At 44.1% G+C, this 18161-nt stretch overlaps 1 protein-coding gene across 2 annotated transcripts in view; it reads left to right on the forward strand.

Annotated features, from left to right (window-relative positions):
* The first annotated feature begins 1324 nt into the window (after positions 1-1324).
* LYPLA1 (lysophospholipase 1) overlaps positions 1325-18161 on the forward strand; it is a 61946-nt gene continuing 45109 nt past the window's right edge. The window contains exons 1-8 of one of the 2 annotated variants that reach the window (XM_069957589.1): positions 1325-1583; positions 3907-3938; positions 5518-5583; positions 6780-6827; positions 10958-11028; positions 14162-14235; positions 15915-16016; positions 17151-17327. In XM_069957589.1, the coding sequence (XP_069813690.1) occupies positions 1515-1583; positions 3907-3938; positions 5518-5583; positions 6780-6827; positions 10958-11028; positions 14162-14235; positions 15915-16016; positions 17151-17327 (639 nt within the window). In that variant the 5' untranslated portion in view covers positions 1325-1514. The remainder of the gene's footprint in view (positions 1584-3906; positions 3939-5517; positions 5584-6779; positions 6828-10957; positions 11029-14161; positions 14236-15914; positions 16017-17150; positions 17328-18161) is intronic. The other variant, XM_069957588.1, reaches the window with a different exon arrangement.

Raw genomic sequence — 18161 nt, forward strand, 5'->3', positions numbered from 1 at the left:
CATTGTTTAGCTGCACCCACATGATTCATCTTTTTTCATGTCACAGAACAATAGGAGTTGACTAAAGGCCCTATTCCACAGGACGACAAGAGGAGCAAACGAGCGCTGTCAGCTATTCCACGCGGCTGCAGCGAGCGGGTGAGTGCGGGAGGGGGCGCGGGGAGCTGCCCGGGTGATCACTAGATTGTCCAGGCAGCCCATAGAGGATAGCCGCCGTCTGCTGCAGCTCCTATTCCACGGAGCAATGACCGCAGTTCGCTGCTGTCCCAGTCGTTTGTCTTTCAACATGTTTGATCTTTGCCTTAATCGTTCCATGGAATAGAGCCTTAAGACCCCAATAATACAGATATCTATGGTCTTTTAACAGGGAGTGCAGCCTGAAGGCCCTATTCCACGGGTCGTTTAGAGGAGCAATATCGTTCGTATTCGGCCGATATCGGCCGCTACGAACGATATTCGTCCCGTGGAATAGAGTGCAACGATCAGCCGACATCGTTCATGTCAGCTGATCGTTGCAGTCGCTTGTTTTTCAACATGTTGAAAAACAAGCGACTGATATAGCAGCGATCTGCTGCCGTCGCTCCGTTGAATAGTACCGTCGGCAGCAGATGCTGCTATATCCTATGGGCTGCCCGGACGATCAGCGATCCCCCGGGCAGCCCCCCCACCCCCTCCCGCACTCACCCGCGAGCGGAGAACGAGGAGCAAACGAGCGCTAATAGCGCTCGTTTGCTCCTCCAAACGACTTGTGGAATAGGGGCATTAGTGAGCGACCACAGAACACCAGGGAAGACCACCAGTATCCTGTAGCACAGCCAGTCCATGCTATGGCCCATCCACATTCCCGGGTTCTCCCTGCTCTGGGCATTCTTCTATGTGGTGACGTCACTGTATGCTCTCCTGCTATGCCTGTAGTAGGACATCACTATGAGGACAATGCTCTGCACCCCCTGCTTGTGCTGTATGGGGCATTAGACCTGCACCATAGACCAGTCCGGATCCCAGCAAGTTCATACTTGCCCACAGGGGCTGTCCCGCCGGCATACTGTGCGCAGCATCACTATAGTTCCCCACCGCCCTGCCGGAGCGCACAGTGCTGTAATCCGAGCAGCGCCCGACTGCTGTGCACTACTGCCGGGCTCACCCTCATCCATCACACGCTGCACCCTCGTGTCTGCTGACGTCACCCACCATTCCGTCTCCTCACTCCCCAAACTAAAAGGTCGAATGTGGCCCGCTTTGACTCCGCCCACAAAGACACTTCATCCAATCGCAGCCAGCCGTGTGGTGACGCGACGTCCCTGCCGTTCCGCCCACTCGCTGTAGTTCTGGGCTTAGCTCGCAGTTGATTGGCTGGCGGTTAGGGGGCGTGGTTGTCCTGGAGATACTGACGATAGTGACACGCCCCTCCTTGCGCGGCTTAGCTCCGGGTTATTGAAGGATAAGGGCTACGCAGCCGCGTACAGTCACAGATCACCCGGCACCACGAAGACGGCTCTGTGCACACTCGGTGTATGTGCGGCAATAACATGTCCGCACCTCTGCCTGCCATAGTGCCCGCCGCCCGCAAGGCCACAGCCGCGGTGAGTCAGTGCCCGCACCCCCGCCCCCCGCTCCCACCCTGCAGTCCTGCCTCACTTTCCTGCATGTGATCCCCAGCTTGTCCTGCCCTTCTGCCGGGCACCGTGCATGTCATAGGATCAGCCCTGTACTCCATGCTGCTTCTGTCTGTATCACTGGTCCCCAACCTGTGGACTCCCAGCTGCTGCAGAACTACAACTCCCAGCATGCCACAGGTTGGGGACCATTCACCTGTGTGCTGGGTCCTAGAGCCAGCTGCTGCAGAACTACAACTCCCAGCATGCCACAGGTTGGGGACCATTCACCTGTGTGCTGGGTCCTAGAGCCAGCTGCTGCAGAACTACAACTACCAGCATGCACTGCTCCTGGGGTATGATGATTGATGGGTTGTAGGGTCATGGCTGGGTCCATGTGATGCCTCAGTGACCGGCCGTCTCTGATTACCTGGGCTCGTCCACAGACAATGAACGGCCAGGACGTCGGCGCTGTCACCCAGCTATGTTATAATAGTTACCCCCGGGTGGTTCCATCCTTGCTGGCCACACAGCTGCAGATAGGATAGGTGGATGTGGGGTAGGGCACAGACAGGATGCTGCAGCTCGGCCTCACATATATAGATATAGGTTTTGTTTCTCAAAAATTCATTACACATTTGGATGAAGACAAATCATGGCGTCTTACTCTATGGCGATGTTCTGTCCTAGCCGTGTTACGTCTTGAGGAGAATACGGTGCAGAACGTTGGGAATGTGTTCTCTTGGATTGAAGGACCATAGGGACTGTGTGCACTAGACTCTTCTCTCACCAGTACCAGACCATCTCCTATCCACAGACCAAAGCAGGGATGGGGAACCTTCGGCCCTCCAGCTTCACTTTGGCTGTCCAGGCATGATGGGAATTGTAGTTTTGCAACAGCTGGACGACTGAAGGTTCCCCACCCCTGGAATAAAGGATAACCAGATGATGATTGGGGGTCTGGTGACTGGAGCCCCTGCTGGTCACAGGAATGGAGGAGCCTGGTCACCGCTCCGTTCATTCTCTATGGGACTATTGGAAAACCCACCCTATGCCTGGAGAGGGGGTCGATCATGTGTGTCACTACTCCATTTGCTTGGGACAATTGATCTTTGTTTTTGTGACTGGTGGGGGTCAGTCAGTGGTCAGACCCCTAGCAGTCATCTACTATGTGGGTCTCCAAACTTCAGCCCTCCAGCTGTTGCAATACTACATATGCCATCATGCCTAGACAGCCAAAGCTTTAGCTGTCTGAGCATGTTGGGAATTGTGGTTTTGCAACAGCTGGAGGCCCGCAGTTTGGAGACCCATGGGATACCGGATAATGTATGGTCTTGGCACAATCCCTTTAAAGGGATATTCAGGGAAAAAAATACAAATGAAGTATGGGAAGGTTGCCCTGCATCTTTAGCATGCAGTGTTCTTCATTGTTTCTTGTTTAGCCAATAAGTCCAGAGCTATATGCTTAGATACATATGTATATGAGGGGTCTCCCAATGCACTAGGCCAGAAAGAAGAATTGGGCAGGTTATATTTCCACACCATGGAGAGGTGTCTGGCAGCAGCTCACTCTCCACTCCCTACTGGAAATACATACTCTGCCATGAGGAGCGGGTGTGAAATTCAGGGTAAGGAGCGACAAACATTGTTGAAGGTGTCTGGCCAACTTCTCTGCTTGGAATGGTTTTGTTTTTCACAACTCTTTTACTTTGAGGATTGAATCCCAGGACTGTGACTCCATTGAGGACCACATGTCCTTCATGTCCTCAAAGCCATCAATAAGTGAGCTGTGACTCGGGTCATATGCCTTGCGTTATGCCATTCATTCCTATGCTGTTATGGCCACCATTGTCCTATAATGCAGTCCCTCGTGGAGGCTTTATTACACGCTATTACTTCCCTGCAGACCTCTATGGCTGCTATGCTCCCATTTCCTGCTGGAGGTGTTAGCTGTAAAAGCCGCCTAGGATGTCACCCCTGTCCCTGTGTCACATATTCTCCTGTAACGTAACTAATCTGCCGTCACACCCTGACGTTTCTTGTGAATATGTCTAAGGGCCCTATTACACCAATAGATATCTGACAGATTTTTGCAGCCAAAGCCAGGAATGGGTTTGAAAAGAGGAAAGCTATCAGTCTTTCCATTATGACCTGTTCCCTGTTTATAGTCTGTTCCTGGTTTCTGCTGGTGTAATAGGGCCCCTAGCTGGCAGTTCTCAGGTTACCATGTTATTGTGCTGTGGGCACTGCTCAGTTTTACTATAACATTGTGTGTTTATATGGATTAACCCTGTTCTCTTCTCTGCCGTAGGTTATATTCCTACACGGGTTAGGAGATACTGGGTAAGTATTCATGGATCAGTCCTCTCCTATGTGTCTACAGGTATATGTGTGCACCCCTCCCCCGGACTCACTCAGGAATGCTGCTTTGCTGATGCACCTTAGGGGAAAACCAGTGTGGTAGAAATGCTGCTGGTGAAATCAGTCTAAGCCCTGGTCACATCACATACCTACAATTAAAGGGCTTGTCTGGCTTAGGGTGGTATTACACGGGCCGATGGGGGCCCGATAATACCTGTAAACGAGCAGCAATCTGCTAGATCGTCGCTCGTTTACTGGGCCTATTACATCGTTTAACAAGGGCTGCAAGGACATTGTTACGGATGTCCTTGCAGCCCTTGTTTAAACTACATACATTACCTATCCACACTCCAGGGCTTCTCCTGCGGTCCGCTTCTCCACAGGTCCCGCGCGCTCTAGCTTCAGAGTGGCCACTCAGCCAATCACAGGTCGGGACTGCCGTGGCCTGTGATTGGCTGAGTGGCCTGTCAGCTGACAGCCCGCTCTGAAGCTAGAGCGAGCGGGACACGGGGAGAAGCGGACTGCAGGAGCAGCCCTGGAGCGTGGATAGGTAATGTACATTGCCAGTCGCCGGCCGCGCATGGCTATTACACATAAAATAGGTCAGAACCTATATCAACGATCAGCCGATGATCGTTGTATTATCGTTCCGTGTAATAGTACCCTTACAGTTATTTTTCCTAGTGCTTGGTACTGTGCTAAAATAATTATTAAAAAAAAAAAAAGATAAAAAGCAATACCTGCATCTGTTACCCTTACTGGTTTGTTTACCTGGCTGCAGTGAGGACATGACCATATACCTACATCACTGTTACCTGATGGAAGGCCATGGAGAAGTCTCTCGGTGAAACATATAAGCAGACAATATTAAATATTTTATAAAATTTATAAAAAAAAATTGTAATTATTTAAACTGTACATGTTTTATATATGCAAACAAAAAGCATTGCATTTGCATATGTCTCATATATGCTTTATTGCATTTGCATATATGTTTTCCTTGGAGTACAGTATAGTATGGTTGATTATGCCATTTTATACAAGAAAATAGTTTTCAGGTGGTAGTCAATAGTACACCAGAGAATTACCATAAGGTGAACAGGGCCTCCGTCACCTCCATCTAATATAGAGCTGTGTAGCGTTCAGTATTTAACACCTACAGTTTGCTTTTACGTTAGAATAGTCTTTTTGGCTTTGAGGACTTCTCAACGTCTGTTGCTACATTTGGGCAACACCAGATGGGCGTCTGAAGCTCTTGGCATGCACACTTGTAGGGACTGGCACTTGTGTACTGGGTAAAGCATGCACACAGGGAGCAATGTAATTGCAGGATTGCTGTAAGACTTTCTGTATAATAATCTCAGAGCATAGTACTGTAGTACCTGGTCATAATATAAGCCACAGTGCACAGGGCTACCTGCAGATCACCTTTACCCTCTGTATGTCATAACTGGGTGCTAAGCATTCATGTACCATATATATATGTGTGTGTGTATAATAAATATATATAATCACTGTGTGTGTGAGTTTATTATTATTATTTTATTTTTTTACCCCCCAGGCATGGCTGGGCAGAAGCTATGGCAAGCATCAAAAGTCCCCATGTGAAGTATATCTGTCCACATGCGTAAGTTTATCAAAAATAAGCTTGTCATTTAAAAAAAAAAAAAATCTACATTGAGTAATTCTATGCTTGTTCCATAACCGTAACTTTGTTGTAGTCATAATCTTATTATTCATGCTTGATCTTTATATTGCCTTCAGGTATACTCCCTTTACTTTCTGGCACAGATTCCCTGAGAAAGTTATCATAGCCTGTCATTTTCAGCTTATCTGCTATGATATAACAATTACATGCGTGTCTCTGCTTTAATGCCAGTGTTCAGCTTGCTGATTTCTGCCAGAAGTATCTTGTAACATCTTGGGGGGTTATATGCCTATAAAGCGTATCTCCTGTTATAAACCGATTTCTGTAAATCAGTAGTGCTGGAGCTCATAATATATCTTATTAGAGAAAAATGCCCTTTTCTCCATTTATCAGGCTCCCCTCCCCTGCCTCTCCCCAGTGCTGCTCATTTACAGTTTACTGATAAAATTCATACATTTTAGGCAGAGAGGAGATGGGTTTTGTGTTTAAATGATAGATAAGTTTATAGCTAATGCTAATAGAAGTCTATGGAGATGGAGGGGGGAGGAGGCGCCAACTGCAGAGAGAGAGACACACACACAAACAAACAAAGATACTACTGTTTCTACTGTCTCACCAAAGTGCCAGTTTCTAAAAGAAGCTGTACTCATCATCACTGCTGTATAATGTCCACCATGCTGCTGCCTGAGCATGACAGCAGCAGCTGCCTTTTGTCTGTGTGCTGCTCCCTCTTCTCCCTCCCCTCTCCATAGACTGTTATGGTCAGCAGCAATGATCTGTGAGCCGGAAAATCTTTCTCCTCTGGACCCTAATGCTCAAGAGGAAAGACACTTAAACGGGTTATCCAGTTTTAGAAAAATATGACCACTTTACTCCAAAGACTGCATCACTCTAGTCTCTAGATATGTGTGATTTGCAAATAAGCTCTATTTATTTCAATGGAGTTGCAGCCCCCCATCCAAACTGGAGACAAGTGGTGCTGTCTGTGGCACAAAGTGGCTATGTTTTCTGATGCTGGATAACCCCTTTAATTACCCTGCAGTGCCACCACAGGAGAAGTGCGGCATTACAACAGTGACCAGTCACATCAGTGAACTGTCTGTAATAGAGGACAGTTCCCTAGACGATGCACATAGAAATGCAGTCAGTATTTAACCAGTTATTTCTGCTTTCAGGCCCATCATGCCAGTGTCACTGAATATGAACATGGCCATGCCCTCATGGTAAGTAATTATATGCTGAGCCTGTGCAATGTCTTCATTTATTATTATGCTATCTTCCTATCTAGGTTTACAATTGTAGGAGCATATAGTTATATATGAAGAATAAGAATGACATGCAGCAATAGTAATCCTAATCCGCCATTAAACTATAATTCTGCTTTACAAGCGTCTCCTATTTGACAATTGGGCAGTGGAGACTAAGTCTGATTCCGTATAGTTGTTCTGCAGCCAGTCAGCAGAATGCAGGCTAATGTTACTGGCAGTAATAAACACCTACACCTCAGAAGAAAAACCTATCCACTTATAAGGTGGGAACCACTAAGCAATATAACACCTGCAATAATCCCACCATTAACTTTAAAAAAGAGATTCACAAGAGTTTTATGTCACATCAAATACTTTATTATAGATGAAATATTGCCCACAGTAAAAAAAACTCCAGATGGAGCAGTGAGGCGAAACTCACGTTGTGGTGACCTGGGGTCCTGTGTATTCTGCATAAATTTGGGGTGATATTTACAGGGTCCATATGACTCAGATTTATTTGCTCAACAATATATTGTACTGCATTTGCACTTTATACTAATGATGTCTTTGGGCATATGGCTGCCTAACTAATATGGGATTTATTACAGAGGCATCACAGGGGCATGTTTTGGTGTGTGCTTACTGAATTGTGCAGTTAAATTGATCTAGAAATGGGGGGAGATTTATCAAACATGGTGTAAAGTGAAACTGGCTCGGTTGCCCCTAGCAACCAATCAGATTCCACCTTTCATTTTCCATAGAGTCTGTGAGGAATGAAAGGTGGAATCTGATTGGTTGCTAGGGGCAACTGAGCCAGCTTCACTTTACACCATGTTTGATAAATCTTCCCCATGGTGTATATCCCTATTTTTCATGCATACTTTTTTAATTGTATTGCATTGTGCACTTTATATATTGGCAGCCATCATGGGACCCCAGTCCACGAGTTATTTTAATGGGTATTTTTTATCATTTTTAATGTGGACAATTTCTTGGTCTAAATCTTCGTAATCCACATTACTGTAAAATGTCATACTTTTGAACATTCTTTTTTTCTGGTGCTATATTGTATTTGGTTTTTCTAGATGCGCACACATTGATGTAGAAAATTTAGGCTTTTTTTATCTAGCTGCACAGCCCATGTCTGTATACAGATAATTCGGCAATGAATTGATGTTATGGGCAACATACATTATACTATGTATAACATGGTCATGCCAAGTCCAAGGGGGAGTCTCTCTATGCATCAGTTCTCTGCTCTGTCTTAGGGTGCCATTACACATCTGACAGATTTTTGAAGCCAAAGCCAGGAACAGACTATAAACAGAGATCAGGTCATAAAGGAAAGACTGCGATTTTTCCTCTTTTCAAATCCATTCCTGGCTTTGGCTTCATAAATCTGCCCGATAAATCTCTCTGTGTAAAGGCACCCTTAGAGGGAGGCTCTTCTGACATCTGTATGGTCTGCAGCTATTATTATTATTATTATTATTACGTTTTGGCCCATTGTGATCTGAAGGAAAAGCTGTGGCTTTCAAATCGCTGTATTAACCACAGTGACATCTCAATAATGTCACTATAGACTGTGTGGATACAATTTGCAGCACGATGAGTGGAGCTTTGTTTTTCAGCTCTCCTATCCAAATGTAGGCCAAGTATTAGTGATCCTTTCTTTTGGCTAGCTTAGGAGGTGTCGCCATATGCCACTGTATTAGATTGGCTGTTACTCTGGAGTCTCTCATAGATAACGCATCTGCCCAACAGAGAAAAAAAAATGCTGTATGTGCTTAAGTCCTCTTATAGCTGTCATGGTGTGTAATGCTGTCGAAAATATAAAAAAAAGACAAATGTTACGTTATTCAATGTTACTTTAGGATCCCCACTTGCATATGTTTTCTTTAGCTCTCATTCAGCTTTAGCCTTTCTGTTAATAACTTTGATCTTTGTGGACTTTTTCTCTTTTCTACTTTATAGGGGAACAAAAGTTAATTTGGTTAGAAGTGTAAACAGGATGGGTGAGATGGGGTTAGTCATACTGGGCCTGCCAAACTGGTTCTTAAGAGTGGAGTCATTGAAGCTGGTCTAGTGGTTTGCATATGGTCGTAAAAAGGGACAGTGACGACAATGCTGAGTGCAGACTGAGAGCCGTCACACTCCGCGTTACTAAAAGCTTTAGTGTTGTCAAAGCAAAACACGGCAGAAGCCTCAACTATTAACCTGTTGACATACAAGTAGATAGGGGATAACAAGCTCTTTGGTGGAGATCTAACCACTTAGAATGACTGGAAGATAACTGAGCACATGGTGGGCTCCATTTGGAAAATGATTTCCCCGTTCTAAAGATCACTGGTGGTCCCCCACCGATTAGCTTATTATCCCCTATACCAGGGGTGTCAAACTCACCGCCCTCCAGCTAAACGCAAAGCTTTGGCTGTCCAGGTATGACGGGAACTGTAGTTTGTAACAGCTGGAGGGCCACAAGTTTGACACCTGTGCCCTATCCTGTAGCTTAAAGTGACTGTACCACCAGGCCCAGGCAGAAGGGACGACCCACCCTTAGTGGGAAGAAACTCCAGCCCCTCTAAGGGTGGGTCGGCGAAATTTTTTATTAAAGTTTTGTATTGCCCGCTAAAACTTATACACATTACCAATATACACTTATTACGGGAAATGCTAATGAAGTGTTTTTTTCCTGCACTTACTACTACATCAAGGCTTCACTTCCTGGATAAAATTGTGATGTCACGACCCGACTCCCAGAGCTGTGCGGGCTGTGGCTGCTGGAGAGGATGATGGCAGAGGGATGCTCAGTGTCCCTCCAGTGCCCTGTGTCCCCCTGCCATCATCCTCTCCAGCAGCCACAGCCCGCACAGCTCTGGGAGTCGGGTCGTGACATCACCATGTTATCCAGGAAGTGAAGCCTTGATGCAGTAGTAAGTGCAGGGAAAAAAAGCACTTTATAAGCATTTCCTGTAATAAGTGTATATTGGGGATTTGTATAACTTTTGGGGAGCAATACAATACTTTAATAAAAAAAATTGCCGGACTTCTCCTTTAATGAGATGGAAATACATAGATAAATTTATAGATTTTTTTTTTTTCCACTCTTGGTGATAAGTGTATATGCCAGGGATGGGGAACTTGTGACCCTCCAGCTGTTGCAAAACTACAATTCCCATCATGCCCGGACAGCCGTTGGAATTCCCGTTGATGGGAATTGTAGTTTTGCAACAACTGAAGGGCCAAAGGTTCCCCATCCCTGGCATATGCCAATGTCCTTCTACCATAATCCTGTTTGCACCCCCTGACGCCTCTGTGACATGTCGGAATATGTAGCAGGAGAGTGTCTATTAACACCAGTGTCTAGATTTGCCTCTCATATAAAATCACTCCTCAATTTTAGTAATCCCCAGATATAAGGAAATGTTCCCTTTGTTATTACTTTATTGTAGTCCCTCCCGCTGAAGGTTTCCCTGTGATGATCTGCACTGGTGGACTTTGCAGTATAATAAATTGAATGTAGGGATAGTAAATGGATTAGATAGAACGGAAATGTTTACTGTCACAAAGAGATTAAGATGGAGTCTGCAGAATGAATTGGTCCGGTGCTCCTACAATCACCATAACTTGGCGAGGGAGCGTAATGGTTGGTAATGCGCTGACAATCTCTGCTATCTTTATAACCTATTTGTCTTGCATTGCTGCCATGTATATTTCCGCCTGGATGTATTAGGTGTAGCCCCCTATTTGCAGATACACCAGGTTGCGGAGCTCTCTGTGCTGCAGCAGCAGCTCAGGGACTCTGCACAGATCGGCTTCCTTCTAATTAATTTTTAAATGACAATGTAATTAAATATTCAGCGTCCACAGGGTGAAGCCGCTCAGTGTTGTCTGGAAACAACGGGACAGAAAATTAATGGTTCCTTAAGGCTTTAAGAGCAGCACTGCTCCGCTGGATCATATTAATGTTGCATTCACTTGAGATGTTTGCAATTGTATTAGGAAATATAATGATGGGCAAAACGGTGTGTCTCCTCTCTAAATACAACGAGTACCTGGGGCATCTGTAGTAATGACCTGTGTTTTATATGTTGTTGTTTTAGGTTTGACATAATTGGATTGTCTCCTGATGCACAGGAGGATGAGACTGGCATCAAGCAGGCGGCAGAGAATAGTAAGCTGGTTTCTTCTCATTGTACTTTCTAATTCATGTCTGTGCAGAAAATATTGCAAGCAAGTGCCTAGTGCACCTATTATTTTTGGGAAAAGGTGATTTCCAAATGCACAATATTTGAATTTGCACTTAAAGTAGAAGTACCAAATTTCTGCGGGGTCTTCTGTTTCATCACAGCTCTGCTGAATCTGATTTATTACTGCCTCTGGGTCATGTGACCTCTGATCAGCCATCATTGTGACTTTCAGATTGCAGTCTGCATCCTCTCCCTTCCATTTCTGCTATCCATCCCATGATGCATCTGTACAGCATCACATGGGTGTAATAAGTTTCTATGAACACACAAATGTATAAAAAATAAGCCATTTAATACATAAATAGCTGCAGTTGCAGATGTTACACATGAGTAGTTCCACAATTAAATGGACAGTCCCTTGTATATTATGCACTAATACACCCCCATCTCCTTTGATGGTGACCAAAATGGTGTTAGGTACCTTCCAGTCATGGTCTCAGCTGAGGCTAGCGAGAAGCAACATACCCCAGGCTTTTATGGTTTGGGTGGGGGTGTTGTGCTTCCAGAAATGTTAGTGTAGACATGGTCTAATGACCATGAATCGTATTGAGCAAAGTCTCCCAGGACATTTGCACATGGTAATCAAGCACAATAGGTACCCAAGTTTGGACAGCTGTACACAGTAATAAAACAATAAAAGTGACTTCTAATGTTGACGTATTGGGGGCGAAGGGGGTTATGGCTGTCATTGGTCAAATTAACAGTTGTTAAAAGAATGTGGCTATAGTTTGATTCCCACACACATAGGATTTATTTATAGACTGATTCTGATACACACAGCTAAGCATTCATGGACCATGTGTCTAGGGGTGTGTGTGTGTGTATATATATGGTGTGTATATATGGTGCTGAGACCCCCAGCTGACCTTTTCAATATACTCTGCTTCACTGGTTCCAGTGATCAGTGGAGGTGGGGAAGGGGGCTGTGTGTAGGTTCTGCCTGTAGGTTTTGTGGCTAGAAAGCCGTCAGTACCTTTTTCTAGCACTGATTTATATTTGTAGGCAAATATCTTTTAAAGTGATACCCCCCCCCCTCTCCTTTTCTTTAAGGGAGTAGTCTGGCAACATTTTTTGTTGTTTTTAAGTATTGTATTGCCCCCCAAAATTTATACAAATCACCAATATAAACTTATTACAGGAAATGCACATAAAGTGCTTTTTCCCTGCACTTACTACTGCATCAAGGCTTCACTTTCTGGATAACATGGTGATGTTGATGTCACGACCCAACTCCCAGAGCTGTGCGGGCTGTGGCTGCTGGAGAGGATGATGGCAGGGGGACACTGAGGGACACAGGGCACTGGAGGGACACTGAGCATCCCCCTGCCATCATCCTCTTCAGCAGCCACAGCCCGCACAGCTCTGGGAGTCGGGTCGTAACATCACCATGTTATCCAGGAAGTGACATCACCATTTTATCCAGGAAGTGAAGCCTTGATGCAGTAGTAAGTGCAGGGATAAAAGCTCTTTATAAGCATTTCCCATAATAAGTGTATGTTGGTGATTTGTATAACTTTTGGGGGGCAATACAATACTTTTAAAACATTTTTTTGCCGGACTTCTCCTTTAAGTTACTGATGAGAAAACTTGAAGAAAGTGAAGAAAGTCTTCCTTCACAGCAAAACCAAACATTTGACATTTGAATCCCACTGCCTGGAAAACATGGATGCAGCCTATGGCATCCAGGGTTCAAATGCCAATGGTTCGTCTTTCTGCATGTTCGCTCATCTCTACTAATATGACATAGATTTGATGCTCATATTTTGTAACCCCCTTTTAGCCCTCTGAGGATCTCGGTGTCTCCATGGCATCTTTTACCTGTGTTGAGGTGATCTTTAGACATCTGGCACTTTTCTAGGGCTGGAGTAAATGTAATAGTAATGACAATATGCAACAGAACAACAGAAGCACAGTGGGGGGAACTTTTCATTGTTTTCACCAGAAAACTAGTGTATAAAAAGTTGCACATTTTTGTTCAATTGATTACTTGTGCAAACATTTTACGCATTGGTAAATCCCCACAAAGTCTGTATAAAAGAACCCATAGAATCTCTGTAATTCCCTGTCTCGGTGGTGAAGCAGAGGGGAATGGTTAGTATCCAGCAGTCTATTATGAGTCACAGACGGCTCCTTCCCTGATCCATCTGCACCACAGAGGCCGTAATGAGATTCTAGCTATACCGGCTATGACCGCCTTCCCTATTAGATTATAAAGCAGCCGATCGACTGTAGTTACTGTTCAGAAGAAGCCGTCACTGGGTTAGTGAATTCACTTAGTAGTTGGCCCTTTTAACAACTGTGAATGGAGGACGGTGAATAGATTCATACATAGATTTATTTTAGCGTTGCCATCTGAGGGTGGGTTCACATTGTAACTTGATAGTATGGTGCACATATACGTTGGTACGTTGGTATAAGGGTTGCCTTCAAGTTAGCCAGTGACTACATTCAGGTCATTCCTAAACATTTACATTATTCTATGGGTTATCTATATGTTCCATACACAGAGGCTCAAAACTTTATTTTATCGATTCTTTGATCTTCAACATTTTTCTATATATATTGGTCTGAAATTTCCTATACAGTATGTTCGTTGTGAAGTGAAGAATTCCATTCCGTATCTAGTTTTTCCTAGTTTCCCACACTTTGCAGATGCCAGCCATGCAGATTGTGATCCTACATATGAGCACATTCTGCCGCCTGCGCTTTAGGCCTCTGCTTGCAGAAGTTGCTGTGCAATCCCTGATATTTTAGCAATGCTTCTCAAGCATATTTCTCCAGCTTGCAGTGTATTTATTCTGCCTACAGATTTGTCTATTAAAATCAATTGTGTAACTTGCAGCTTTACCACACAGTGGTTTCACATGCACAGTGAATCCCGCAGTGCGGAGATATGTGAGCAGATCTGGCTGTGTGTATGGTTCCTGTGATATCACGCCAAATGCGTAAATGACATAATGACATACATGCTGATTTAGTGTTAATGTTGTTGAATTATCATCCATACTAGTCCCAGTATGTTTTCCTGTATAACCACTGTTTATTTTTCCCCAATAGTTAAAGCACTAATAGATCAAGAAGTGAAAAATGGCATACCCTCAAACAGAATCATCTTGGGAGGATTCTCTCAGGCAAGTGTGGAGGGTCTTACAACTATTGTATTAAAGGGTTTTCTAAATTAACCAAAAAAAATTGCCTGCAAGCTGGAATTAGTGCTGTTGGTGTCTATCATGTGACAGATCTGGTTCCTTGGACAGAACAGAGCAACAGAAATAATGCAAATGTGAACAAAGCCCTATAGAGATATTGTCATTTTGTTTTGAGGGCTGTTTCAGCTGAGATTACAGCATGTGAAGCCGTAATAGTTAATATCATTGAATTAGCTTCTCGGAAACAAATGATCTACTTTCCGTTTGTCAGCATGGTCTAACAATAGCAAAAGTGATGATTCACGGCAAAGCAGATTCTAAGGTGACAGCTTATATGTCTACAGTTCTTCTTGCCAAAAGTGCCACCATAATACTAGAGAAAATGCTGATATCTCAGTGTGTAAACCAGACTTTAAAGGAACCATGTTAGCAGTGAGGGTAAAGTGCTCCCCTGCTCCCGCCGACTTCTGGTCCCCACTGCTCCCCAAAAGTATCCAGTACACGTGCCAAAAGTGCAGATAGGGACTAATTGTAAAGAATAACAAAAAACACAAGTTGCTGTAGCCCTATAGGGTGAATCAGTATGAAAATCCACGCGTTCTGTCTCCCAGAACTTCCTCATGGTTAGGTAACATAACCCATGATCATATTTTTATAGAGTTCATAGTCAAATTAGATAACATACACTTGGTACAGAAATGGAATACCTACAAGATGTGTAAAAGCTACTTGCTCTGATTGTGGTCACTCTCTATAGAAATCTATGAATGTCTCAGAGACTAACATGAGGAAAGTTACTTTGGCTATGTGAATTGTCAGTGCAGCAGAGACCAGAGCCATTAGCACAATGGGGAAACACACTAGGAACACCCAGTTAGGATGGGAAGCAGGGCAGCCTTATGCAGAGAGGGTCAGTACAATTACATGGTCACTTGAGTGCTTCTTTAACTCCACTGTCTTACTTGATAATTTTTACTTTTGGCTTGAAATGCTTTGTGAATAAACACTTGGGGGGAGATTTATCAAACATGGTGTAAAGTGAAACTGGCTCAGTTGCCCCTAGCAACCAATCAGGGGCGTAGCTAAGATTCATGGGGCCCCATAGCAAAAAACTGTATGGGGCCCCATAAATCCTCAAAGGTCCTTCATCCCTCTCCTGTGCCGTCTGGCAGGTCCTGCTCCTCTGTTCAGCCCGCTCACCCGGCACTACAGTGAGGGGGCTGAACAGTGCAGTGGGGGTCCCTCTTCCTCTGGACCCCTGGGGGAGCGGGGTACCTACCATGAAGGCAGGGCAGGCTTCCTCGGGCCCCCTTCATGCAGGGGCCCCATAGCAGTCGCCTTCCCTGCCTTCATTGTAGCTACGCCACTGCAACCAATCAGATTCCACCTCTCATTCCTTACAGACTCTTTGGAAAATGAAAGGTGGAATCTGATTGGTTTGTGAATAAACACAATCTTGACATGAGCTTTAGATCTATAATTGACTAGAGGGCAAAAGTTATTATGGGAATACCCCTTTAAATGTATTTCCAGGCATACACCTTACTGCATCTAACAGGGATTGGTGGTTATTACTGTATGTTTAGTCTCCTGTAATGTCTTTATACTGTTATCTTGTCTTCCATGCTCTCCATTATAACCTGTGCCTGTGTTTTCCATAGGGAGGAGCCCTGTCGCTGTACACTGCTCTAACATCAACCCAGAAGCTAGCAGGTGTTGTTGCTTTAAGCTGTTGGCTGCCGCTAAGAACCTCCTTTCCTCAGGTAATATAACACCGGCCATATGTTGTGTGTAGACAGTTCACCACTACCTACATTTTCAGAGGTAATCTTAAAACCTGGGTGAATTTTCATTACGAGTAGGAAAAAAATTGCACTTGTTAGGGTTATTTAAAGGGATAGTCCAGTAACACAACTGGGTAGTTTTGAAAATAAACACAGCATACTCACCTGTTCTGATCTCCCGCAGCTGTCATTTTAATGGTACTTGGTCCCAACTGCCCCCTGCTTCCTCTGATGTGTTGACCTTACAGCCAGCAATAACCCACCTCAGGCCAGTAACTGGTAAGCAGGCGTTTTCCTTTAGGGGACCCATTGCCATTAGAATGGTGGCTGCAGGGGATCAGTACAAGTAAATATGCTTTGTTTTCTTTTTTTATTAACAAAAAAAAAACTATAATCACTTTCTATTGCCACAATACCTTTTTAACATAACAGGGCCTTAAATTCTGAATTCTGAAGATGTCTGAATAGGGCTGCTAGTCTCTTGGTGTGCAGGAACAAACTCGAAGCCCATTTGGCAATTTATTCATAGATTTCTAAAAGTAATTACACAGAAACGGCAAAATACAGAGCTCAAAAAAAAAAAAAGACCAGTCAAAAAAGATGCTCCAGAATTCTTGTTTTATGAGGAACATCTAAACTCTCCTTGCCCATTTAACAAAACACTTGACTAAGTGTTTTGTTAAATGGGCAAGGAGAGTTTAGATGTCAACTTAGATATACAGATATCTTTAAGAGCAGTACTCCTGTTACATCTAAACTCTCCTTGCCCATTTAACAAAACACTTGACTTCCTCATAAAACAAGAATTCTGGAGCACCTTTTTTGACTGGTCTTTTTTTTTTTTTTTTTTTTGCAATGAATTGTTGTGTAACTCCTGCTTTGTTGGCATTTAATGGGTTATAAAGGTGGTCTGTCTGTCTAAACGTTATTTGTTATGTCAGACGTATTGGATTACATCAGTTGGGTAGCTTGGACAGTTGTCATTTTTTAAACATATTGGTCATCAATAGCTCAGAGTTTGATGCAACATTCCTACCAAAGGACCATTCAGATCTATAGTTTTACTTTATGCATGCACAGTAACTAACATGGTTTTATTTGCTTACATGCCAGGCTGCTGCTAATAGTGCCAACAAAGAAGTACCCGTTCTCCAGTGCCACGGGGAAAGTGATCCACTAGTTCCTCCTATGTTTGGTGCTATGACTTCAGAGAAACTGAAAACGCTAATAAACCCAGCAAATATCAGTTTCAAGACTTACCCAGGTTTGGCACACAGCTCATGCAACCAGGTGAATGAGTATTCATTATTATACTGATAAACTGACTTGTTATATAAATGAATGGCATGTTTTTTATTACTAAAAAAATTACTTCCCGTGCTCCAGCGTTGGTGCCTGCATACCTACAGTCTTGTCCCCGGACACTTCCTGGTTTGATAGAGTATCTGGGACTCTCAAACCAGGAAGTAACTTGGGGACCAGACTGTCGGTATGCGGCATTTGTTTGTATCACAATCTTTTTCCTCCTCGTCTTCGATCTATAAGGGGAGAGAAATAGTGAAGCAGTAATCACTCTAGCTTTCATTTTTCGGAGGTCTTTTTAATGAAAGAAGCAATTATTTTATGGGCAACTGCACCACTGTTTACCCATGTTAAGTTTCATAAATGTCACCCATGGAGATCCATGTGTCTCTATGCAAGTCTTAAATTGGTTGTCTGGTGTAAACTACTAATGATGCTGCAGGGGACATAGCAGTGTTGTATACTTACCTGTCCCTCTCTGACACAGCTGCCAGTTCCTGGGCAGCCTGCTGCTGTCCTCTTCACTTTTTCCGCAGCCGTGCCATTCTGACAGGAAATGGCTGCACAGCATAGACAACACTGTACTGTCTATGCTGAGTGGTCATTTCCTGTCGGATCGACACGTCTGCGGAAGTTGTAAAGATGATGGCTCGAGAACTGGCATTTGCAGTGGAGGAGGACGGATAAGTATATAGCACTGCTATGTCCCCAGTAGCATCAGAAATTAATAGTTTACGTTGGACAACACCTTTAACTAAATTCCTGGCCGTGTGTCCCATGCAGTCTCTGAAATCTGAAATATTTCACCTTGAATAATACATC

This window comes from Dendropsophus ebraccatus, chromosome 2 (genome assembly GCF_027789765.1).
Source record: "Dendropsophus ebraccatus isolate aDenEbr1 chromosome 2, aDenEbr1.pat, whole genome shotgun sequence".
NCBI lineage: Eukaryota > Metazoa > Chordata > Amphibia > Anura > Hylidae > Dendropsophus > Dendropsophus ebraccatus.